This window comes from Drosophila serrata, unplaced genomic scaffold (genome assembly GCF_035046125.1).
Source record: "Drosophila serrata isolate PLE 108 unplaced genomic scaffold, ASM3504612v1 contig_360, whole genome shotgun sequence".
Taxonomy (NCBI): Eukaryota; Metazoa; Arthropoda; class Insecta; order Diptera; family Drosophilidae; genus Drosophila; species Drosophila serrata.
This window is the reverse complement of record NW_028257258.1, coordinates 1,526,298-1,553,265: the sequence shown is the minus strand read 5'-3', so window position 1 is coordinate 1,553,265 and position 26,968 is coordinate 1,526,298. Positions and strand designations below refer to the sequence as shown.

Sequence of the window (26,968 nt, the reverse complement as noted above, 5' to 3'; positions counted from 1 at the left end):
ATAAATGTAGTGCTTTTTAGGCTTAGTTTTGCAACTTTTTAGTTTTTGACCAACAAAATTGTCATTTAAAAATATCGATTCAAAGAATGTGAATATTTTAGACTTAGTTCTACGACTTCTGATTCGATTCAATAGTAAAATTGCAAGCTGCAATACGGCTTTGAGAAGTTAGTTTCCTTTCTTGTTTATAATACTTTTCCATATTAAATCATAAATATATCTGTAAGACTTTTAATGAGTTTGATTTTTACAATAATTCTTTAATAATTTAATGAAGTTTGCTTTTATTTCCAGTTACGTCCCATTTTGCATTTCCCCTCTATATATTTTTCACACAAGAGAAATCAAAAAGATGATTCAATGAATTTCTCACAGGTTTTCAATAAAACTTCATTATTGCTAAAACGTTTATTTTTTTACATTTTCTTTTGAGATCATTTGTCTTCGATCTCCTTGCTTTTTATTGGCTCTTCCCAGGCCACTTCCACTGTTGGACCTTCAATCTCGGTAGTGAAATGGATACCGTATGGGAAGTTAATTAAGAAGAAGTCGCCGAAGAAGTGGAAAGACATGGGAACTTGTTTCTGATGTTGCATCGATTGGAAACCAGAAACCAAAAAAGTGTTGTACCCCCAAACGACATCAATATCAAACAACAACTCAAGCTGGCTGCGCCTATGGCTACCTGCCTGAATATCATAATTATTTTAAGTCATTAAACTTCAAGAAATCAAATCTCGACAACATATCAAAAGTTAACCAAGCAATAGTGCAAAAAAAGAAAAATAAAAGAGCCGAAACGAGAAAATCCCGCAACGATAAGGAAATTATGTATTAAACACATTGACGATTGGACAGGCCGCCACCGCCCGTAAAACAACATGATCTCGGGACAGTTAAGAAAAAACGGAGAAAAAACTTAACAAGTTGCTACAGCAACTGAGCAAAAAAGAGCAAAAAAAAATCAAGAAAATCTCGCCACACCAACCAATTTTGGCGGCTGTTTAAGTGAATTAAATATTGCGCAACATCTGGAGAGAAAAAAAACGAAAACAGAAAGAAAAAAAAACACACTACTTCTGCAGAAACTTGCCCGTGTTCATTGGCCATATAAATGGTAACAACTTGGACGATCTGAATCTCCCCGGCATCTCCTCAAAGTGGCTGCATTTGTGGTCGGAGCTGTCGCTCAATTGCAGTCCGCAAATGGTTAAAATGCTCGCTCATGACCGCAGGCAATAAAATAATTAAGATGAACATAAAATACGAGCAAAAAAACTATGGCTGCATAATTCACACTTTGAGCTTGTTTCAATATAATCGAACTGGTCCAAAATGAGATGTGATTTTAGTAAAGTTAACTGGGTTATGCCCTAACACATTACAAGTGGAATGGTGTAAATAAAGAACTGATGGGACATTTTTATAAATTAATAAAGAAATAATATTTCTAATTAATAAGTTATTTGTTGCTAAATTCATTTAGAGAAGAATATTCCTCATACTTCCCAGATACCATTGATAATCTAGAAAACATACATTAAATATATTTTAATACTTGTATATGTTTATAACATTTACCAGATACCAGTATATATGTACAAGAAATATGTTAAAATATTTTAATATATTTTCAAAACATGTTAAAAAGACTTTCAAACATTCTAGAAACTTCCTAATTTATTGCTTGAAAAGAGATAAATTCCTTAATATTTCTCTCAACCCTTGAAAATAACATACTCCTTGACCCCACCTATAAACTTTCAGAAAAACAAAACTCGTTGTAAATTTCCACATTCGATTGCTCATTAAAGTTTCATCAAACAATCGGCAAAATTGTAGAGCAATCAAACGAAACAGCGTTAATAACACCCAACTGTCGTCGCTGTGTTTTGTCAATTTTGAGGATTGGTCAACGTGTCGTATACACAATTTGCACAATTTGAAATAGACATTGCCACAGCATCAGTCTGGTAAGTCTGGTAAATGCAGCAGCCAAAGCAACTCAAAGTGCAACTGAGATTAGTTAACAATTATGGTTTATTCGCGAAATTGCAACAAGTTTAATTCGAACCCAGCAATTGACGAATAAATTTATTCGAAGGGCGTTAACAACAACACAGAAACGGAAAACCGGGGAAAAAATTGCACAACAAAAGTCTGGGGATTTGGTAATTGTAGACTCCACCGACATAGTAATTCATTTCTTTGTAAAATAAATCCATTTGAATTCAACTTACTTGTCAATGTAATCGATCGTTTCGATTTCCTTTTGTATCTTTTCCGCACTGAGACATTCCTCATCCAAATTGGCAGCATCTGTAGCAGGAAAATAAAAAGTTTATAATTAGTTTACATATTACTGGAAACACCTTTGCCAATGCATACATTGTAGATACATTCAATTTATGAGCTTCATTCACGGCAAAATGGTAAACACATGTCAACTCCAACACGGCCAACATAAATTATAATTAGCGTGGCATAAAACAAGAACTGCAATGGAACAAAACTCACGCACTCAAAACTCAAACTCGAAAAGAAAAAGGTGTACAAGTAATCCCGTTTAACCTTAGAATCACATGTTGGATGTTGAATATATATGTATATATACAGATTTTGCAGACATATAAATCGTTGTTCGTGGCATGATTTATGAGACAGCAGCCACAGCTGAGCGATACATATAGATCACTTCAAATGCCGGCCAAATGTCAATCAACACCGAACACACACGGGGAGCCATAAAAGATCGGATGGAGTAGACATTATACGTATATCGCTATAAAGAGACCCTGACAGACACTTTTCTATATCCCCACCAAAGTGAGTGAGTGAGTGAGATCGAGATCAAAGTGATAGCTTCACATAAGGCGCAAAAGAATAAATATGAAACATAAACACGGCAAGGTAAATATAATGTACAATTGAAAGCGAACAATGGTTACCCTAAAAACCAATCAGATTGTATAGATCAACAGTATTATTCATCTAATTCATTGTTTTTTGAGCTGGGTTTTCTGTGAGAGTATCACCGAAAGGGGTTAACTGTCTAATGACTTTAACAGACAAGTTGGCAATTTGTACACTAAGTCTCAGAGATATAAGAACATATATATGGAATTAGGTTAATTTATAGAAAAGTAACTTTATATTTGATATTTCATTATACTTTATATTTGGTGATCTTCAATTCCCATCTTATAAGTTACATCACCCTGAAACGCACTGTATTTACCAAAAAGCTTTAACAGCGACTTGTCCAAATCTAGGCAAGTCTCTTTTTGGTCTTTGAAGTCAGGGGAGCGTCAATTCAAGACAGACACTTCAAGTTCAATTGAAAAATGCGGCACAAAGGGAGCGCGGAGTGTTCAGATAGAGACTATATAGATCCAAGAATAAAGACCAACCGCATTGCCAGACAATGGCAACGCGAACACGCGAATTGTAAACAAACGGATTGAGGCTGGGCTCAATCTAAAGCCAGCTGTTGATACGGTTTTAGACAAGTTTTCCCTGGCATAAGTGACTGGGCCTCGATCGTGTCTAAAGCGACTACACTCAAACTCTGGCCAAGAACTCCAACCAATAGACACCAGACACCATACTCTAGAGACAAGTCAAGTCAGCTGAACTCGGTGTGCGATTTTATGCATGCAAATTAGTTTTTGAACCTGTTGCAATTTGCTGTTGTTGCAGCCCCACCACTCTTCTCCCTCCTTTTGAAATATGGTGTTCCCAAGCAGAATGCTAATTGGGATGGGGAACGAGTCTAGGGTAGCAGAGGATCCCTGAAAATAAACTCATGAAAAATAGTTCACAAATTAAGCTCCAAGAGAACTCCATCTCCGGAGCAGCTCACTCGTGCATGTCCTAGAGACATGCGTGAGAAAATCATCACAGAACTTCCCACGGCAGCAACTGCAAAATTTATGCAATGCCAGAAGCAACTGAACAACTTTGTAGCTAAATAGGGTCTAGGTTTAGTCTAGGGACTTCACCCGGATGGGGTTGCATTCAGATACTTGTAAATAGCCCATTCAAGATAAGGATACTCTTCTCTACCGGCCAAAATGTGTGGCAAAACAGTGTTTTGCATTTAACCAGAGGCTGTCTTTGGCACTTTTATAGGATAGGCCTGGAATTATGTTCTAAAAGGTTACGATCAGTAAATGCAGTGCTGCAAGCAAAATAATACTAGGAGTACAAGCAATGATCTGTCATTTACACTTCTTTATTTATTAGAAACTGTAATTCTTCCTTTTGGCCTTTACCTATTTAACAATAAATAAAATTCCAACTTAGAATAGAGGTCTTGAATAAACCTGCAATTAAAAAGCATTTGTCAGGACACACATTTAAAGATAGATCTCACATTATTCTTGTCTTCAAAGTAGGTCTTAATCCCAAGTAATCCAAGACCATCATCTTAAGACAAGTAACAAACAGTTAACATTTAATTCGGCTAGAAAGAACTATTTCTGCGGTTGGGGCCCACTCTAGGTGTTAATAAAAACGAAACTTAAGCAAACAATGAACTTCTCCTCGAGCCTCAAACTTGCCAGTAATTTCCTCTTACAAAGCACCCAGAAATTCCATTCCTCAAGTGAATGCAAATCAAACCGCAAAAGAAAAAGAAACATAGATTAATGTTAGAATATAGAAAAAGAAATAGTGAAAAAAATTTTAAAGAAAAAAACAGCAGTAGCCCAAGAGGAATCACACAAAAAAAGATAAATGATGCGGCGGCATAGGTCCAAGGCGGAAACGGAAATATCTTAGCCAAGTTACGGCAATTTGTGGTTTTAATAGCTCCCCGGCCTGTCTGGTCGTTGGATCTCTCTTACATGAACGGTTTTATGGGCGTCAGGTAATTGAGAACCCAGAACATGCCACCAGACACCTCATGCCGGGTGACAAATTAAGGGGATCGGTGGCAGTGTCTTCTTCATTTAATCGCCGAGCACTTTTTCCCAACTCCTGCAACGTGACGGATGATGTCCGATAAAATATGCAAAATATTTTTTCCAAACCAGAAAAAGACAAATAGCGGAATAGTTGCGGTGGTTGCACAAAGCAAAAAAATGTATACAAATAGACAAAGAAGTTTACAATTACTGCAAGTGAAAAAAGTGTAAATAAATCACCGTGGGAAAGAGTTTATGTAAGAGTAAAGAAAAATTAGGAGAGAAGCGCCTCCAACAATTATCATAAATTTTGTTTAACAAATTAAACACAATTGGCAGCCAATAACGAATATGGCATTAAAGGCTAAACGATGCGACACCAAAAGTGGGAAATATGAAACGGCAAAAAGTCAAATATAAAACCACTTTGCCTTCAAACCCCTCACAACAATTTCGCCCCCCAAAAAGAGTTTTTCAGCTACCAGTTTCAGTCAAAATGAAATTGAAAAAAAAACGAACTAACAATTGTCGCGACAATTTTACCCCAAGTATCAAGTTACCCCAGACAATTGTCCAAAGAAATGTATATACACATATATCTCAGTCCCATTCGTTATGTTGCACACTTTATTTTACAACAATTGCAGTGTTTAGGGCTCAGAGAAAAGCCGCAAGTGACATAATTTTGAGTATTTTTCTTTCAAGAGGCTAAGGCGATTCAAATGGAATTTATTTGCCTGATTTTCAATTAAAAAACATTGTGTAACATCTGAAGACTGAAGTGAGAGATAAAGAGAAACGAAAATGAAAGTAGGGATTAAGTGCGTGTGATATATGATATGGGGACTTGGGGTTATGCATGTGGGAATTAAATTGGTGTGGGAATATTTTTTTTGCAATATATGCAATATAAGATATATAAATCAGACATCAAATTACTAGCCAAGGAAGTTTTTTATGCAGAGTGTAAAGTTTACAATTATTTGTTAAACTGTGAAAAGAAATCACTTTAAAGTGATTAATCAAATACTGCAATTAAATATATTACCAAAAGCATAATTATCCCATTAATATGCCAAAAAGCAATGCCACAAAATATGTGTGGAATGTCGATGCATGGAAAATCGCTTGACATCAAACATTTTTCCCCATAACTTTTGGGATAATTAAAGCGATGCTTGGAGGTTGCGCTATGTAAATATTTTTTTAATAACGAAAAAACGCACGCTTCGGCGATTTATCAATGAAATAATGACCCGTTGCCGCCGCTTGGTTGTCAGTCAAAGTTTAATTTTGATCCCAGGCTTAACATAAAATTTCACAGAGATTAAAACCTCGGCGACCAAAAGTGTTGCAATGTCAGATGGTTGTGCCACCGAAAATATATTAACAAAAAAAAAAAATAGGGGATTACGCATGGGAAGTACAAATCGATGTGTGTTGTTGACTGACAATTGAAATAAGTCTGTTGATACATGCACAGAGAAATATATTTAAATATATTTGACTCAACTTAGTGGTATTTTTCAGTGGAATTATAATATTCTTTCCATTATTTATATAATATTTTAGGGCATTCAAGTACCAATATAGTTAAAGTCTAATTAAAATATATGCAGAATATCTTTCTTTAACATTTATTTAGAGTGTACTATAAAATACAGACAACAATATTCATTGTGTACTCAATGCTTGACAAACTTGGCCCTGACAGTCATCAATCTGCGTCATGTTAATCAATTTTATTAGCATTAGATTCAATTTCTTGTCTCATTTCATTATTTTTTTACATTTCTTATATTTTGTTGGTGGCGGGGGATTCTGTTCCGTCTTTTGGCCTGGAAGTGTTCGAGTGTTGTAGCACTTTTTCAAGTACAATCCAAATAGAAAAAAACGCACAAAAAATACATCAAAAGTCAACGTTGAAGTGCGCTCAAGTGCGGCAACTCATCAAAGTAACGAGCGGCGGGGGAGAAAAAACCAAACAAAAATTGAATGAAATTATGAATGAGCTGGCAAACTGTCGGGTTGTATTTGTATCTCTTCTAGATCTGCGTGAATGACAATGCCGATTTCTTGAATCTCTATTTATAGTTGGCAATAAACCGAAGGTCAGTAGACCTCTCTAGGCCTAGGAAATCCATTATGGGATCTTCCACATCGAAAACGAAAACAAAAACTCAAACGCAAAGTGGCGATTAATTCGATGGCACTTCCATATTTGTAGGCATATAATTTTGAAGAGAGACTCAAAAACAACAAAAAACCATATACTGAAATTAAAAATAAATATATACTATATAGAGGTACGCATAATAAATTATAAACAAATTGAGCTTGAGCTTTAATCTGAGGTTGTGTGTGTGTGTGGGACTGATGACTGTAACATTTTCTGCGTAATATAAAAAAAGGAAACGAAATCGTATACCTTTAAGGTCTTAGTAATTTTTAAACCGAAATTAAGAGCCTAAAATAGCCGATATAATCTGTAATTAACTTAATTGTACCGCCCATTTAACACATTTTAAATACAAATCTGTAACATATCGGTTTCCGTTTGGATATTAATTATTTTTAACCTAACTTGCAGTAACCGGAAATTTTGAAATGGAATCAAGTTAATTCATTTCATATGTATCAGCATGGTAATATAAAACCCACATCCGGTTTTAATTTTATTAACAAAATTTATGTTTTACAATGAAATACATCAAATAATTGCATAGCTCACAAAATTTTATGCTAAAATTGCCCAAAAGCATTTAATTCACATTTTTGCTAATCTGCAATATGAACACGCAATCGTTCTTATACCCTAGCAGGGTATTATAATTTCAGTCAGAAGTTCGCAAGGCAGTGAAGTATTCATCACCCTATAAAGTAAGTAAATATCTTTCAACATTAAGTTACTACTATCAGTAACTATCAATGAGCATTAAGTAACTATAATCTATAAGTAACTCTGAACAGCAAGTACCTAAGACCAGTAAGTAACTATGATCAGTAGGTATCAATGAACATGAGGTAACTCTGATCAGTAAGTATCTATGACCAGTAAGTTTGTATGATCAGTTACTAATTTGAACACTAATAAACAATGACTTGCAACTTTTGTAACACAACACATTACCGAGACTTGGCCGGCAGCAGTCACTTCGTTCCGGGGATAGTAGAACCATTTGGGAATCATATGATATGATGATTAACTATGAACAGTAAGTATCTATGACCAGTAAATAACTCTGAACTAAGTACCTAAGACCAGTAAGTAACTATGATCAGTAGGTATCAATGAACATGAGGTAACTCTGATCAGTAAGTATCTATGACAAGTAAGTTTGTATGATCAGTTACTAATTTGAACACTAATAAACAATGACTTGCAACTTTTGTAACACAACACATTACCGAGACTTGGCCGGCAGCAGTCGCTTCATTCCGGGAATGTTAGAACTAGTTGGGAACCATATGATATGATGATTAACTATGAACAGTAAGTATCTATGACCAGTAAATAATTCTGAACTAAGTATCTATGACCAGTAAGTAACTCTGAACAGTAAGTAACTATGCTCAGTAAGTAACTATAATCAGTAAGTATCTAAAGTATTGAAAAGTATTAGTAAGTTTCTAAGTATGTAAAGGGGACCATGGCAATAAGGAAATAAATTGGAATATAAAGTCTAGAACTAGGCCTAATCCCACCTACAGCTTCTTCATACATAATATAAATGTCACGGTTAAGACTTACCGCCGTAAAGGACACGTGGCTATTCTCTTTCGTCATTGTTTACATTGACCAAGAATGGTGACTTCATCCAAAGTGAGTTTCTTCCTAGTCATCCACATGTATTGGCCACGTCATATTTTTGGGATCGAAGGTTGATCACTATCACTATCACTTGAGATGTTAACACTAGGTACCCCTAGGACAGACTGAGGCGCGCGCGACCTCAGCACCTCTATTTATAGTCCCCGAGCAGAGCAGAGCAGAGCAGAGCAGAGAAGAGCAGAGCAGAGAAGAGCAGAGAAAGTGAGTGTGGGAGAGAGCAGTTGCCTCTAGAGATTAACATTGAGCGATTAACATAGAGTGAGAGGGGGAGAGGCAGAGAGGAGCAGCGAGCTATTTAATTTAACTATAATCAATAAGTAACTATGAGCAGTAAGTAACTCTGATCAGTAAGTATCAATGAACATTAAGTAACTCTGACCAGTAAGTATCAATGAACATTAAGTAACTCTGATCAGTAAGTACCTATGACCATCAAGTGATTATGATCCGTAAGTATCTATGACCAATGAGAATGTATGATCAGTTGCTAATTTGAACACTAATAAACAATGACTTGCAACTTTTGTAACAACACATTTCTGAGACTTGACCAGTTGGGAATCATATTCACACATGTGCGAGATTTGTTATGGAACAAAGATCAAGCTACTTGAATGAAACTATTAAGTTATTCTTCTATATATTTTTACTAGTATATAAGTCGGAGCATCGCTAATCGGTGGACTATATACATATATACTTATATATAGCTGCCATAGAAACAATCGAAAAATTTTAAGAAAAACGAAATATAACATTCCCAGTTTTCAACAAATTTTCAAAAAATTTAATATATAGCCACTATATATTAATCTATAACTTTGTGTACAATTTTATCGGACTACTGTATCATATAGCTGCCATACATAAGATTGTTAAAAATAGAGGAAAATGCAAAACAGTCACGGAATGAAAGCAGGTATTACTTTATTGTTTTTTAATATAAATATATAAAATTTATATTGTATTAATTCCTAGTGATCGAATTTCAATCTGCAAGGCGTGCCGAATTAAACTTCCTTTCTTGTTTTTATTTTATGTTGGCTTTTCATATTTTCAATCGAATTTTAAGTCCAAAGAACTGGGCCAGCCATTAAGCAGAATTGAATTTATGCAGAATTGAGACAGAAGTAAAAAATAAATAAATAATAAAAGAAGACAACTGTCCCATAAGCATTTCGTTCTTATTTTGAGGACATCCTTCTCGTGGCGTGGGTTTAGTTGGAATGAAATTTGACTGAGTCGCAAATGCACTCAACCGAGTGAGTGCATTTGAAGGAGGGGAAAAACCAGGGGAAAAGGGGGAAAAGCTAAGGGAAAAGGGAGGGAAAACGGATGGAAGAAAGGGCAACGGCAGAGGCCAACAGCTGCAGACGACAAATTTCGCATATTTGACTAGAATTTGCAACAAAATGTGCTCAAACTTTAATATGGCAGTCGAAAAAATAAAAGGGGATGGATGTGCAGGTCGCTGAGTGTGCAGAATGGTTTGCTAAAGCCATCCAAGGGTTGCAGATTGTACACTGGAATAAATATTGCAGCCAATTTGAGACTTAATCTTCAGTTTTTGTAAAAACTTGTATATATTTATAGTATTTTAAAGTGAAATTGTGTGTCAAATAAGGCAAACCTTGAACTAAAATGTTGATATATATTCTTAACTCTCGCTGCTTTTTTAAGTCTCCTTGCTCTAAATAGATACTAATTTGTTGTAAGTGCAAGGATATTGACAGCGATGGAATGAGTACGTTGGGGGAGTATCAAATTTCCTTCAAAATCATAATGAAAAAACGTTATTTGCTTTCGGGGGCCAGCTGAAGAGCAGTAAGGCAGGCACCTGCCATATGGCCTTCCGTGCTGGAGTGTGTCTGCATATATGTGTTTTGGATACACCGTCATCCCCCCTTTTTAGCCCTCAAAATCAACCCCTTTTTGGACGTCCCTGCATTACAAAGCAAAGCAATTACAAGTACAAACACATACACTCTGAGTTCAGGATACAAAACACTTGTTGTAATGTCAGCTGTCAATAGCACGAGTCGAGAGTCGAGTCGAATTGGGTTTCATTTCAAAATCGTAAAAGGGGGGTTTATCCCCGGCAATTGGGGAGATTTCTCATATAGCCCTAAGCGTTAGCCGTCTGCTGCTGTCTAACGAGCATAAATGGCCGGATTATTTAAGAATTGGGTTTAGCAAATTTATTTAAATTTAATTTGGGAAGGTAACAAGGATTAAGCTTCAAGAAAAATATAATATATGTATATTTGCAACATATATTTAGTCAAAATAACATTATCGTAAGATAATGTATAATAATAACATATCAAAGAGTCCAAAATTCATTCTTTAGTAAGGGAATATTAAATATTCCAGCCAATATTAATGAGACACTCTAACAAACTCTAATATTACATAGTCTTAATAACTTTTTAATTTATTAATTTAGTAAGCCTTAATTACATTTAATTAACTTAACTAAATCATGTTAATGAAGTTCTTGTCATCATATTTAATAAGCTCATTCTTCCTCGGCGATTGTTATAAAGAAATCATGTTGCACTCACTTAACTTGGACTTCTCACGCAATTATCTCGCTCCCCTTTCTTCTGTAATAAATGCATTCCCTAAGTGGAAGCTTTACAATTGCAATATCTCTATTGCAAAAAAGAAAAGAAGAAAAGAAGTATAAAAAAACAACCTAAGAATGTGCAAAAAACAATTATGACAATTCTTAACCCACTTTTGCAGCTCAGTTCCGTTCGGTTGTTCCCTCATTCAACGATTTCTACGCAATTTACGCGCTCAACCTCAAAAAGCAAATTCCCCTCCTTTCTGTTGGAGCTGGAGCCATCATGTCATTAAAAGCAAATTTCCCCACTAATTGCATTGTGTAGGCTAATTTTAATATTTTTTCTTTTTCTTAAAAAGAAGTTTTTCTCAGTTGCAGTTGTGCGGACAAACTGGAACGTGTGAAGGCCTGAGTTATGTAGAATAGGGAAAACATAGACAGACAGCAAGTCGAAATAAAATAGTTTATACTATATAGACACAGTTTCATTGATCCCGGGTTCAAGTTTCCCCGCTATAAGCTACTGATTGTAATTAAATCAACTGCAAAGTGCCGCCAAAAGTTGCACACGAATTGTGTTAGCAAAAGAAAAATAAACAACACGAAAAAGGTGAAGTAGGTTAGCTAATGCCAAGTCAAGTTTTAAATACTCTAAATTAAGTTTAATCGAAATAATATTGAAATACGTTCAGATATTTTAAACAAATAACATTAATTACATTTAATTTAAGGATTATAAAAGTGAGTTCTAAATACTTTAAGAAGCGTTTCCACGTAAAATTCTAAGTCTTAGTAAAAGATACTTTATAAAAATCTCCCCTTGTTCTTACTCAAAAATCAATTAAGAATTTCAATAATACGTTTTTAATTTCTTTCAAAAATTACAAATACTTAAAAGTACTTGGTAACAACTGGACCCCTTATTCAGGGTAAAATATAAACCGAAACCAAATTCAAAGAGAAACGTTTACGGGGACACCAATTATGATGGCTTTGGCGGTAACTTTTGGACCTGACTTTTTGGTGACTCGGTAATTGTTTTCAGTTAATTGCACTTGGCCGCTTAATTGCAATTCAATTGTCATGCCACCATCAGAGCTCAGAGCGATCGTGTGTGAGTGTGTTGTAAGATGTAAGATGACTGCCACCCAATTGAAGGTTAAGATACAAAAATGAAAACAAAATAAAAACCGACATCATGACGAGTGTCTCCTCCGAATGTGACTTTGATGCATCGTTTTCCATTGAATATCGAGTGCACACCACAAGTGCATGTTACAAGTATGTACAAATCGTCTGATTTATGCATATATATCGGCATATAAATACATACCTATATTCGCAGACAAAAGCATCGTTACACGTTCCAAGTCTAAATGAGTCTCGGTGCTATTGATTTTTTTTTTAAATTTTTTCAAACGAACATTTACTTCAATCACTTGGCAAATATTCATTAGAATTCCATTGTTCAATTAGCAATAAGTTGCTATTATATAAATCAGTCAGGCGATTTATAAGAGCTTAACTTAAATGTGAACTGTATTCATGAAAGGCGTTTTATTGTTAGAAAATTTCCTGGTCACGAGAAAGTATTAAATCTACATCACTTATTTTTCACCTTAGAAAACTGTAACATCCTAATTTCTCCATCTAAATTCGAAACATCTTAATGGCAACTATATTTGCCAAGCTTTCAGTTCAAATATCTAAACTCACTTTTTGACTGATCAAAAAAAGAATTCCAGCAATTCAATCACGAACATCGATCCGAACACTTGTCAAACGATTGTGACAAAGTGAGTGAAAAAGCCTGTCCGATTCTCCTCATTTCAAGTTGTCACTCGGTTTGCGGGTCAGCTATTGAGTCGAGGCGAAATCAAAGTGTAACCAATTACTGCAACTAACTAACTTTAGTCGGAAGAGGACGTCTGTCTGGCAGGGAAGATGCAGCGGAGAGATGCAGCTGCAGGGAGATGGCTAAGAAAAAACCAGTTGGTGGTGGCATTCAGTGGCAATTCCTTGGAAAAATCATTAACGTGTCTTAGGCATAAATAATTAAAAAATCAGGCTGCTTGAGAGCTGACTGTACTCGTCAAGTCAAAGTCTTGTTTGCTGGCCCCATCTCACACATCCTGGTGGACGCTGAAAGCCTTTCAGCAGTACAAGATACAAATGTATCTCAAGCTGGCTGCTCCCATTGCAGCAATTACACATGGGAGATAGATGGATGAATGGATGGATGTATGGATGGATAGATGGATGTATGGATGGATAGATGGATGGATGGCTGCTTGCAGGCATCACGCTTGTCAATATGATGACTGTGTGGATCTGAGAGACTTCCCCACACAAAGCAAAAATAATATGGAAAGTACAAGAAACATATATAAATAATTTGTAAAACAATTTTCCTTTTAAAATGTGAAATATAAAAATTCCATAAGTTGTTTTAGGACTCCAAATCATTCAAAACCTTTATGAAAATGAAGAGTACGTTTTATTGAAGTAGTTATGAGAAAATTTACTCTTTATAGTATTATTTCTTATAGTGCACTGAAAGTCAAGAGATCTTGGCTCCTCACAATTTGTGCGGTCGTCTGTCTCGAGAAAGTTAACCTCAAAGTCAAGCCTCGAAGTGAGAGCCTCTCGACAATCGTTGGATATCGCATTTCCGGTGCGGTTATTGTGGCAATTCGTATAGGAAAGTATAAGAATACATATGTCAGTCAGTATGCATAGCGAAATTTAATTAATGGCACTGCAGATTAACATCTCATAGCTACCAGCTACTGGTTCAGCCGGAAAGCATACACAAAACAATAAATTCTATACGATCAATGGCGAAGGGAGAGAGAGACTTGTTCCAAATATTTATAATACCACTTAGTGCCAAAGTCTAATGCACCAAATAAATCAATGCAAATATTTAGCATTCGTTTAGCAGTCTGTTACGAATGTACATATGTATATATATATGAGTTTGAGCCATTCTAAGCTGACTCACAAACTTGTCTTTCTGCACGCTCCCACATTTAATAAATATTTAAGCGTTTTTAATCTCAGCAAAACCCGGGGCCACTCAAGGCACAAACTCAACCTGATCTGCACGCAAATACGACAGCTACTGTGTTCAGCTCCACTGATTGCTAACCATATTTACAATTGTCTATACCCTATACACAATATACACACTATATCTTATACGAACATCTTGGGTTTGAGCTGAAAAGGAGCGCCTCAACAAATATTGCAGGTATTTTCCAGACTCCAAGCAATAAGGCAATGCAGGGCTAAAAGTTAAGTTTAATAACAGGTAAATAGAGCCAGAAGATGGAAAATCTTAAGGGTATAGAGAAATATAAATATAGTTAAAGATTCTACTATGGAAATATTAGGAACAAGGTTGAAGTCTTCTATTACAAATTTATTATATTACAATATGCCTATTTACATTCCTTAAATAAACCTGTCAAATATTCCCAAAAAGTTACAAGCTTTGTGACTTGGCCAAGCAACCTTCTGCAATATCATTTTGTTAAATATCTAAAAAACAACTTGGAAAACAACAATATAAAGACAAAAAACTGGGATTTATTTATGTGGGTGAAGTTCTATGACAGGCCGCCGGCCACTGGCGTTGTGTTAGTTGTCAGACGGTGTGGTGTGCGATGGCCAAAAGTGATTTAAAAATTGGAAACCCAAATAACAAGAATAAAAGTAAAAGAAACACTGTATTCAGACAGCGGCACGTTTTGCCATATAATGTCAGAATAAAAAACAAGTAATAAAGTTTAAAATCAGAGGGTCGTATGGCGGCGAGTCCGAGACATTCAAATGAAATTGAAATAAAACACACAAAAAGGCACAAAAAAGTTGTAAAAGTTTGGCTTTCGGTCTTTGGGGTTTGGCTTTTTCGAGAGATTTGAATTCGGAGTTGATTTTTTCTCCTTTTTATTTTTTCGCTGCCCTTGCTGTTTTCTGTTAGTAGTGCTAATGAGTGGAGTTTCAGTTCGGATTTTTTTGTCCGTGTCCGGGCTCATAAAATTTATGAGGTGTTTTGTTATGTGTTAAAAAGAAATATTCTGTTCTTCTTGCTTTTATTTCAAACAATCTGGAAGCGTGCTCAAGAGGCTAAACCAAATGACGATTCATTAGCCCCGGACTTGGGCAAATTATATGATCGATCTTTGGCCGATTCCCAGGAAATCACGTAGGCCTCATTAAATAATCGCATCAAACAGGATTGACTAGTTTTCAATTTCACACCAAATAAAGGGTTTCTTTCTCTTTTAATTTTTGATATTTTTGGTTGGGGTTTTACTATTCCCTAAAGTGTCAAATATTTTTGTTAATTTTACATGCTATGCCCTTCACAAATTACAATAATTTAAGGCGCCGCCAAGTTTGGCTTTGAGATTTCAATGGGTCATCATAAGTTATGGCCAGTTAAGTGAAGAAATGGGCTTTCAGACTTCAAAAAGGTTATGGGTTATGGGAGAGTAAGTGAGTTTCATCATGTTTGAGATATTTTTTGTGAAAGTTTTGGATTTGCCAGTAATATTTGTTGTTTATGGTTTGCTTTGAAAACAAATTTATAAGTAGCTTAGTAATATTTATTGATAAATAAACTCAATCTACCGTTTAATTTGCTTTTAAAACCACTTATTTCACGCTTGATTTAAATGCATTTGAACACTTGATTTAATCGTCTTTTCTACATTATCTTTAAAGCATTTGCGTTCCATTAATCTCATAATATAAATTATATTTTCCAGTAGCTGACAGAATATATGTACGTGATTTGAAATCCCATTATGCGCCAACTTTCAGTTTGAATTCATAAATTCCGCCGTGAACAATACTCGAATATCAACTCAGCACCTCTCGTAACTCAGAATGTGAATTGATATATCAGAAATTGTTCCAGCCACACCTGACATCTTGTGTGTCGCATGTAATATAATACCCAAAGATAAAGACTGGTCAGAAAATAATAATAAAAATAAAAGTATATATATACAATTTTGTATGCCAAGAGCGTAACGTAATAATATTAATATTGTTTTGTATGCTGGGATTTTTTTTTTATAAGCCCCGAGGCGGCAAATTGCAAAGCAATTATTCGAATCACACGTTTTGGCGCGAAGGTGGCAAGCGAAATTGTTTTGCATCGTTGCACCTGTATAAAAGGCGTCACAAATATTTACAATCCAAAACTTTTCGATCGGAATGAGGAGGATGTTGTTGAAGTTGATGATGATGATGTCATTTGCCCCATTCATTAGAGCCATAATGCCATAATGAAGATAAATTTGATTTTCGATATTTCATCGCTTTTGTTTTACACTTTGTTTTTCTATTTGCAAAAATTTTGTCTACGCTTTTGGGACACCAACTACACATATGCTTTATAGTAAGAAATATAAATCGAATTTTGGCTTATGAAGCTGGCTTTGGTTGAGAGTACAGAAACTACAGAGACTTGGTAAATTTTATTAATACCCTGTACTTGTAGGGTCCAAGAGTATATTGGGTATTTTGAAGAACTTGATGGGTTAGTAAGCAAAGAAAAATGTACAATTTTGGCTCATAAAACCAGAAATTGAGAGAAATTATAATGTTTAAAAATAAGTTTTAATGAAATATATGTGTGGAGATAATAAAAGTATTTCTTTCTGAAAAATACCTTCGATTTTAACCACTTAATACAATTTCTTCCTATTTTCTAAATATAATAACTTATAAACATTATTATTTATAAGCTAAATATAGGGAGTATAATATAGTCTTTACTCTATTATTATGAAATTTCTACTTGTTTATCTTTTTTCACTTTTTGGTCAACACAATATTTGGCAAGACTCCGTGGCGCCGGTTTTATTTGTGTATTTGTTTTGCTTTCAGTTTATTATTTTTTTCTCCTTTCAATTATTTTGCGGTGATCAGCAATATAAACATAAAATTGGCGGCGCAGTGTAAATAATATACACAAAAAATAATATAAACAAAATAAATAAATAAAATTGTCTCGCATAAGCGGAAAATCAAAATCTGCCATGTTGTCAATATATACAGATTTTGTGATTTTTATTTATTATTTGTTTTTAGTTTTTTTTTTGACTTTGCGCAATGGTGAGGAAAAAAGCGAAATATTTATAATTTTTTTGGCGTTTTGTTGTGTTTTTCTGTCTAATTTTGCCACCTGCATTTTGACATATTTGGTGGGTTTGGTTGCCTTTGCCTGGATAGCCAAGTTTTTTGGCCAAGTTTTTATTTTTTTGGCAATTGATGAATTGGTTTTGACCAAATGCGTTTCGCAGTCAACAGCCACCCCAATGGCCGCCCGAAAGGGTGTCTCGAATTGGTCAGAAATGATTTATTAACGTGCTCAGTTGTTTATGTCGACTTAGGCCAACCGTATTTGGCCAATAGCAAATTTGTTATTTAACAATTTCCAATTTCCAATGCAATGCGATCCATTGCAATGCGAATGCGTGTAAATGTTATAAGCCAATTTGACAATTTGCTTGTTCAATTTGTAATTCCAATTTTACAAGCCGAACAAACTAACATTTTGATATAGTTATTAGATATGGTCGCGGATTGGATCTGATGATTTAATTGCTAGAGAATTATATGGTAAAGGAAAAAATACATGACTTGGTTGGGAATTTTGTGAATTTTCAATGATAGATTTTGTATTCTAACAAAAACTAAAGCATAGTTCTCTTCTCTACTATTTCAAGTACCCAAAATAACACTCTAACTAAAAAAAATTAGCTATATCCTGTTCCACAACTATTACCCCCATAATCTCCATTACTTTTGTTAATATTCTACAGTCATTTTCATTTCCATTCTTACTTGAAACACGTGCAAAAGAACACACAAAAAAGGAACCTGAAACCACAATGCAAAATAATACTAACAATAAGAATCATTATCAAATAGAGGTAGAAAGGAAAACACACACTAAAATAAACAACAGAAAAAATCATAAATAAATGGTCAAAATAAAATGGCAACAATAACAAAAAGTCATGGTAATAAGCGAAACAAGCAAAACAATAGAGGCGCAAAAAATAAAAGCTGTAAGAAAATGAACAGCGATTGTTGGCAAAGGTTTTTGACTTTTGAGAACGGCGGATAGCTTAACGATTATAATGAAACCATTTTGAAGGCATTCAGATTGACTTCTGTTTTCGGCTTTCCACCATTGTAAACCAATTTGCAAAGGCTGTTGGGTTAAATTGCTTTGGCAGCAACGGCAAAGCCATCAAGATGCAAATTTTCAAATTGCCGATTTTTAATTGAATGATAACCATCTGTGATTGTTATCCATTTATATATAAAAGTGTATTCAAATTGTGATTCATAGAGTTGAGTTAAAAACTTCAATTGGTTATGCATTTAGCAAGCAGCTAAATTTCTATTAAACAGCAAATGTTAAAGATTGCTTCAGCTTTAAGCTAATAAAAACTAAATTCAAAATAAATCAATCCCATCTGCTGTTTTATTAATCTATTAAATAGTATAGGAGTGAAGTGAAGAATAAAGTTACCTCTTACTTATGGTACGATTTGGGTATTCAGACAATAAACCCAATCGAGATCCGTGTTGTAATACCCTCGTAAACCATTGAAATAATCAATGCTTTGTTAACGACTTAATCACCTGGCCGTGATATTTAACAATAAAAATGCAAAACTTAAGCCCTTGCCGGGCAACAAACCAAGAATTTTAAATAGATTTTTCCACTAAAGTGATTTCTTTTTAAATGGAAATATAGAATACGAATACCTACATTAAGAAATGGTTTTTGTATTAATTTTAAGTGAAGTATATACTGCATGAAGCTAGATGTGGCATATTCAACTCTGAAAATTTGTTTACTCTCCTATGGTTTAAATAATAATATTTAATAGACCCAACGGATCTCTACTAAATACTCTGTCAGTCAAGTTTTGCGTAATGAAAAACTACAGTTTTCATGTGATTGGATATTGACTTGCTTTTGAGTTTTGAACGCAAGTTTTTTTACTCCTGGGGCACGCGTGCCGTTTTGGACTTGGAACCCAATTGGCCTTCCCCCCCTTATACTCCTTATTCGACTCACTAACTTATTCAATCTTGGCTCAATTGTCTGCCTTCTTCAAGTCAAACTCAAACTCCAACTCCTCCTTCTCGGTGTGTATTCAAAGCACGCGCGTTTACAAATTGAAAACTTGTTAAGTGCCAGACCCGACTTGGCCAACACAACAGGTGAGCCCGAGCTCGAATAACTGCACTGAAATAACAGCTATTGATTCAAGGAATTATATAAATATGACTAAGAAATTAAAGTTTAACTAATAAAGATGTTCAAATACTTGGAACATATTAAAAACTTTTGATGTTCTACCAAAAATGAATTCGTAATTCCTCAAGTTTCCACAATAAAATAACCTAGAGTTATAAGAATAATATATAAAGAAAATTAAATCATTTTTCTCTGTGCAAATGTGTTTGGTTATTTGCCTGGTTAGTTGGCCATCTCCTGGACCGTTGACAGATTTGTGTTGCCAATTTGCGTTGAGGGTTGACGTTTGGCAGCTTTTGAAGTTTGCTACCAAAAGAGAGTCAGGCTCTGTATCTTTCGGCCTGATGCCTGATAGAGTTGTTGACATTTTGGCCGCTTTGCTGCCGGCCCAAAGTTTATGCAAATTTCAACGGAGTCGAAGCCAAAGGGGCACGGCACACACCCACACCGTTCATATAGATATACACAGATATACATACCTGCAATGAAAAAAAAGAACAAATAAAATACATTAGAATGTTATAGATACTTTGGAGGTTTTTTATTTGTATTTTTTTTTTGTTTGTGGTGCCTCTGAAATTGGGTTAACGCATTCTTGTCGGCTCTTAGTTTTCGGTAAACAATTCTCGTCGAGTGTTGACTGCTGGGTCCGACTACCTGGGGAAAATCACTTTGATTCTTTGGTAAAAACATAAACATAATTTTTGTCGGTTTCCCTTTTGGTGTGCAATTGACCCAGTTTTTTAATCGCCATGCACTTTGGTGCACACATTTCCACAGTCGATTAAGTGGCCCTGCACTTTGCTCCGCCCGCAATCACAGTTTCAGATTTCTAGTTCGAAGTTTGGTGGAATCGATCTCGGGGAGTGGAAGTCTATACTGCAGTTCGCACTTGAGCAACACTCGACTTTTGTCTAAACAAAACCTTTGCCTCACAACAAAAATATATTTTAAGTGCATTGGAAATGTTTTTCTTTTGAATTTCCGGAGCGGGAGAAGTGATTGCGGGTGAAATCATATGGCCAGTTCAATTTGTTTGTAATGAAAACAATTTAAGAGCACGAAAACGAAACCAAATGAAGTTTTTCTAATGGTCTTGATCTGTACTCTTGGAAAGTGACTTTATCAAGGGGGGTTTCTGAACAAAATCTATAATGATATGAGCTTTAATATTGGTATGAATATTTAAACAAAAGTCAAGCATTGGTATCATAAAAAAATCAAATAATTCCAGATATTTTCAAGCTATTTACCGTGGTGTACTTGTATTAATTTAGACATTCTTTATGTTTATTAGAACTGTAGAATTGTTTTATGTTAAGTGTAAAATGGTTTTCTTGCCGTTTTTGTAAGACTTCCTTAGGCATCAAACTTAACTAAGCTCTTCAAAATCAAACTAACAAGCAACTCTTAACCTTCGTTTAAACTCAAACCAATTCCAAAGTCATATAACAACATAACTTATTCTGTAACCGCAAAGAATCTATTGCGTATTCAGTTACTATAACTTCCACCGCAATCTCTGGCAAATCACAATTCATCATTTATGGCGATTTCAGCTTATCCAATTACACAAACTACGAGGAGTAGGAAAATGGCTGGAGGAGTTTTACAACAAAGCCACTTGAAGGCGGCATTTACATTGATGTGCCGCCCATATATGACTATATATATTTATATATGAGGAATATATATATGTTTTAGAAGGGCCCGGGTCCAGGTCCAGGTCCAGAATATACACATACACATGCATAGAGTACAGTGTGCCGTCGACAAAGTGGCCTGTAAGTAAACCCAATTGACACTTGAACAAGCGTCAGTAGCCGGCGGCGGGTCTGGGCCATCAACGTGGTGGGTTCTCTGGTGACCGTGCTGGTGGTTCTGATGGTTCTGATGGTGGTGGTTGTGGTTCCTCAATCCACAAAGCGGCCCTTTCCATCGCCCTTTCCTCCCACTCGTGTCCATTTCGGGTTGACGTTTTATTTGATTTTACGCTTGGTTGCATTTTTTTGCACTCGTCCCGAATTGAAATGGAATGGTAAAGGAGCTGAGTTGGGCAGAGTGGACTGGAGTAGACACACTCGATATGCATGGGCCTTGGCCATCGATATTCAAGTGTGCCCTACTCAGGCACTCGAAAAAAATACTTTAGGGAGTGGTTTCCAATTGGGGTAATTTTTAATTAAATACTTAAAAAAATATATATATAATCAGGAAGCTTTTAAGGAAACCTTGTTAATTTCTCTTAACAATTTTCTGATTTTCAAGGAGTGAATAGTTAGAATAGTTAGTAAGAGTAACTCAAAGTGTTATAAAGAGGGCTTTAAAAGGTTAACTAACTGCTTTGCTGTGATTTCAATAATAATTCCCAAGTCTGAATTCTGTGAGCGCGCAAATGTTCATGTAGAATTTTCCAGTTTATATAGTATATAATATATAATATAACAATGGACTATACTATACCAAAAATCCTTATATATATGTTGAATTTTACCCCCTTCATGATTATTCTACCTCATCAGGATATACTACACATAATCTAAGGCTAACTTTTTAAAATATAAATAATAAATAGAATGATATATATTTTTTTCCAAGTGCAAGCCCTTGCTTATCCCAAGTTGCCATCTCGATTTCTACCTCAACTGCTGCATAATTTATAACGATGACACTAGCCGAAGGTAGAACAATGCCCCAAGATTAATGGTCAGGGGATATGCATGGATATTGTGAAGTGAACAGGATGTGTTTGAGAGGATGACACTTTGCTTCCATTTTCCCTAATTTGGCCTTTCGGAAAATTCATGGAAATTGCCGTGCAATTGCCTCGAGTCTCGCCCAAAAAGTGTTTCATTCAATTTTAAAATGACTTGAATATTTCAGGGATATCTTTACATACATACATAGTAACATGACAGAGGAACACCCCAGACATCATTTAGTTTGGACATGTAATGTGCGGCCTGGGTATTCGCATGGCTTCATTAGGACTTCCATTCCGACACCTTACTGCAGTCCCCATTGTCTAGGATTATCTGTCAGAGAAGGATTCCATGGAAGCCCGCTCTGCCAGGTCCCAGGACTCTGCACTTGACATTGTATGCTCTGTGGTGCAAAATAAACTAACAGGATTATTGCGGCAACTGCTGCTGCTCCTGCTGCCTTTTGTAATCCTTTAATGCCAGGACAGTCTCCCTTCCCCTTTGGACTCCCCTCTAACCTCTGGCGAACCCTCCCAAGCTCCCTCCTCCTCCTGCTGTGGCAATTGTTTCAGCTCGCGACTCCATGTGTATGCAAATTTATTTACGTTTTGTGCTAAAAATATACTTTTTACCCTGCGCAAAAGGGAGCTACGAAAAAAACCAAAACAAAGAAGACTGAGGTGGGGCTGCATGGGTTAAAAGGGGGCCAGAGCTTGCAACACGCCACGGTGCACAAGGACAATGACACCAATCGTGGGTAAGTCCTTACTTGGCCTTAACTTCAAATTGCTTTCAGGCTTTTTAACGAGCCAAGTTTATGCTTCACACAAACTGGGCAAGCGCAGGATAAAATCAGGGATAAACATATGCAGAAAAACATATGTTAAAATGGATATAAATATATCACTTTAAAAGCAAAATAAGGTAAATTTATATTCCCCTCAAACCTATTCATCATCACCACCACGGGGCCTCGAATCTCAAATTAAATTAGATTAAATAATGTTCAATTAAATCCCATAACTAGACGAAATCGATGTCAGATTACAGTTCATTACATCAGATTATCTAGTAAGTCCACACAGCATGTGATCTTAACTCCAGACGGACCGCAACTTCAAACGAAATAAAAGAAAATCCAAATAAAAACTGAACGGTTGCCAGGAAAAAATAAATAAAGTAAACTATTCGTGTGTTGTTCCCAATTGCATTTGAATTTTCATTCCATTCAGGAAACAGTCAAGGAAAATTGTCTACTCATGGCGAAAAGTACAAACAACAAAAAATCGAACAGAAAAAGTTCAGCAGAAAATGCTGAAATAAACCAAAAATAAAAAATCAACGAAAAAAAATGTAAATGTGCCACGATTTCGAAATGTGCACAAAATGCATTTAATGGATAAAGTAAGGAGAAGGAGGAAGGGCTTGCTGGTTATATATAAAAATAGTGGAGCTTCTAGAGGGAGCACTCTGCTCTTCTGCTCCGAACGGATGGATGGATATTTTTATATACAAAAGTCGGGCGCAGAGTCTGGGCACTTGTTTTAATTTTATTTTCGAATTGCATTCAAAGTTCTTTTCAGCTCGATTTGCTCCGATTCGGTTGGAGGCGCTTCCATGGAAATGTGGCACGTGGCACAACATACACCACAAAAAAAAAATACATACGTATAGCCCGCATCTGCATCTCCCTTATTTGGAGTTTTTTCCGTATTCATTCTGTTTCATTCCCGTTTGGGCATCTGTTTTACATACTTGACAAATTAATAATAATTACGCTTTCCCATTTCACATTTTGTGAGGGCTTTCCCTTCCCCGTAGCACTCCTTTTTTTCGAATATATTTTGATTTACGTTTTGTAGCACTTTAGTGGGGTAATTTTGATGGATTTGTTAACATTTATTTTCATAGTTTATGGCTGGTGGTGTTATGTGGGAAACCCATTTAGGAATTTAACTAACACGAAAGGGTTTCATAGTTGGAATATAAGGCCTTGCAGCAAGTTGGTTACGTTTGGTTTTTGTGCCTCATTTGTTAAACATGAAATGCTCATTTATATGATGGGAAAAATACAACAAATTTTAAATTTAAACATACATTTTAAGTGTATTTTTAAGTATGTTAAAATGTTGTTGCATGTTGTTGCTGCTATACGTTTTTCCATCAAATTTTCAGACTGAATATAAGTTATATATTCTTGATTTAGTTCTTAATCCTTAGGCAGTATAATAAACCTTTATTCAGCTTTCTTTATTAGTTTTAAAACTTCCCGAAAACTAAGCTTCCAGAACTACATTACTACATTTCTCAATTACCTTCAACTTGTCATTCATTGGGCTAAAACCAAAGTAATTAGAATTTACATATTATCTTAAACTCTAAGCCAATTTAAAGGAGGTCGAACTTGCACCTAGACAGGTTACTTTTACTATTACTCCTGCCAAGTTATAAATTACCAAAGAAACGAGGTAGATAAAATGCGATTTCAATAGAACCAAACGAAATGGCAATCCCCCCGAGGCCAAGTACTTCCATGTGGCTCTAACTCCATCGATATGCATCTCCGCCGAACTCAACTGAACTGAACTGAACTGAACTGAATTATCCATAACAAACTGTGTGTGCAACTGCAACTGGAACTGCAATTTATACCACTTAAGCACTAAAGTTGCACCATTAAAGCCAAAAAGGCGTTAACCTGGACTCCTTCTGGTCTGCATAAAAAATGCAAACGAGGCTGCTTCTGCTGCTGCTGCTGCCTGCAAATGTTTTATGGGCTTCTGTTGTGCTTCTACTTGGCCACAACCGCAAAATGCAGCCGCAAAAATAACAAAGAGCGAAAAAATAATGGAGTAAAAATGGAGAAGCTAAAACGTTTTGGCCAAAATAAATGCAAGGACGAAAAAGAGGAGGAACTGAAAAAGGTTTGCCGGGGATGTGCTCTTATCCTGGCTCAAAAACCCTATTCGAGCCGTATTTTTAGCACTTTTTCGGTCTTCTCCACCTCTTTTCCTTTACTTTTTGCCAACATGCAAAATGTTAATTCATTTTCAAGTCAACATTTCCAGTGGTCCTGAACCGGATTTTATCTAAGAGCAGAAGCTACATAGACAAGGATAAATGGGGTAAAAGGTTGTGTCTGTGGTAAAAAGGACTAAAATAGCACAAAATGTAAACATATCCGTTTCCTACTCTACCAAAATGAAAAGAGCAGACAGTTAATTTGTTAGTCAGTTACTTTAAGGATCACATATATTGTGTACTCAAGTGAATATATATTATTTAAAGCTATTATTTTACCCTTTCCTTGTTTAAAAACTCATCTATCATCTGAGGCAGCCGCTTAATTTTTTTAATAACTGAATTTCCGTCATTTAACTTCATTGCAGTTGGAAAATATTGACTTTTAATAACTTCGTTGCCTCGGGCCATGTACCTCACTGTGGGCGCTGACTTGTTGAAAATCTACCTTAAATTGAATTTCGTTTTTTATATATATATAAAATAACATACAGAAGCAGGTTGTTCATCAAAAAAGGTAAAAAAAAGAAGGGGAAAGCTAATTGACATTAATGAAACTCAGCACAAAATTAAATTAGAGCCATCCGTTTGGGTTCATAATTGGAGGAGTCTCCAATTAACTTAGTTACCTAGCCATGGTTGGGCACAATGATTAGGTGAGGTGATTAAAATAAGAATGAGTATTACGTAAGACATATTAGCTTGAAGTGAGCAGTTAAAAATGAAAGAACAACTTGTTTAAAATAAATATAATCAAAGAACGTAAAAAGTGGGTTTTATCTTCAATTTAAAAATGTTTTTATTTACTATTTAGCCTGAAATTTATTATATGCTTTTCTGACATAATGAGTTTATATTTTATGAAAACCTATACATTTTATATTATACGAATATTAACCTCAACTATTTTGTCACATATATATTCACTTATTCGCTTTACTTTAACATAACCTCCACATCTTGTATTAAAAACAACCTTTAACTTTAACATCCATTAACCTCCACAAACACAATTCCCATTTTCGCCTACTCACAGCCCACTGTACAGTGAACACTGACCAACTTGGTGGCGGACACTGAGTGCTTTGCCATTGGAAGTTTGCAAACTACAAGTACGTTGAAAAAATGGCCAAAAGGAAGACCCAACGGCCAGAGGAAAGCGACCAGCAAGTGTGGGTGCCAAGCTACATGTGTATGGCCCACAATAGCACAAAAAATAAATACAACAAAATAAAAAAAAAGACATTATAAACAACAACAAAAATCGAGGTAAAACTACTTCGACATCTCGATGTCGTTGTCGATGTTTGAATGCTATAGTTTAGCGCCCACTCGGCTATCCGCCAAATGGATGGAAAAATGGATAGGAAAACAAGCTTACACAGCATTAAATATTCATAAATACATTTTACAGTTTCAAATAATTATAATTTAAAGCTTAAATAAAGGTATTAAATATTATAATATGACTTTAATATACCTTTTTATTGAGAGAAATTAAAAAGTAAAAGGAAAATGAAGTTTAAGAAGTTTAGAAAAACTTCTTTCAAGTTCTTAAATATTTTCAAACCCAATTTTAATCACTATCTAAATCACTTTTTCTCTGCGTGTAGACCCTGAAGCGCAGAAAGAGTTTCC

At 35.3% G+C, this 26,968-nt stretch overlaps 1 protein-coding gene across 7 annotated transcripts in view; it reads right to left on the bottom strand.

Annotated features, from left to right (window-relative positions):
- pyd (zonula occludens-like protein polychaetoid) overlaps positions 1 to 26,968 on the bottom strand; it is a 98,248-nt gene that overhangs the window by 55,583 nt on the left and 15,697 nt on the right. For all 7 annotated transcript variants that reach the window (XR_015273046.1, XR_015273047.1, XR_015273048.1 and 4 more), the window contains exon 2: positions 2,241 to 2,319. Coding sequence is in view for 4 of the 7 variants with exons in the window: in XM_086838926.1 (XP_086695052.1) it covers positions 2,241 to 2,319 (79 nt within the window). In the remaining 3 variants the exon portion in view is untranslated. The remainder of the gene's footprint in view (positions 1 to 2,240; positions 2,320 to 26,968) is intronic.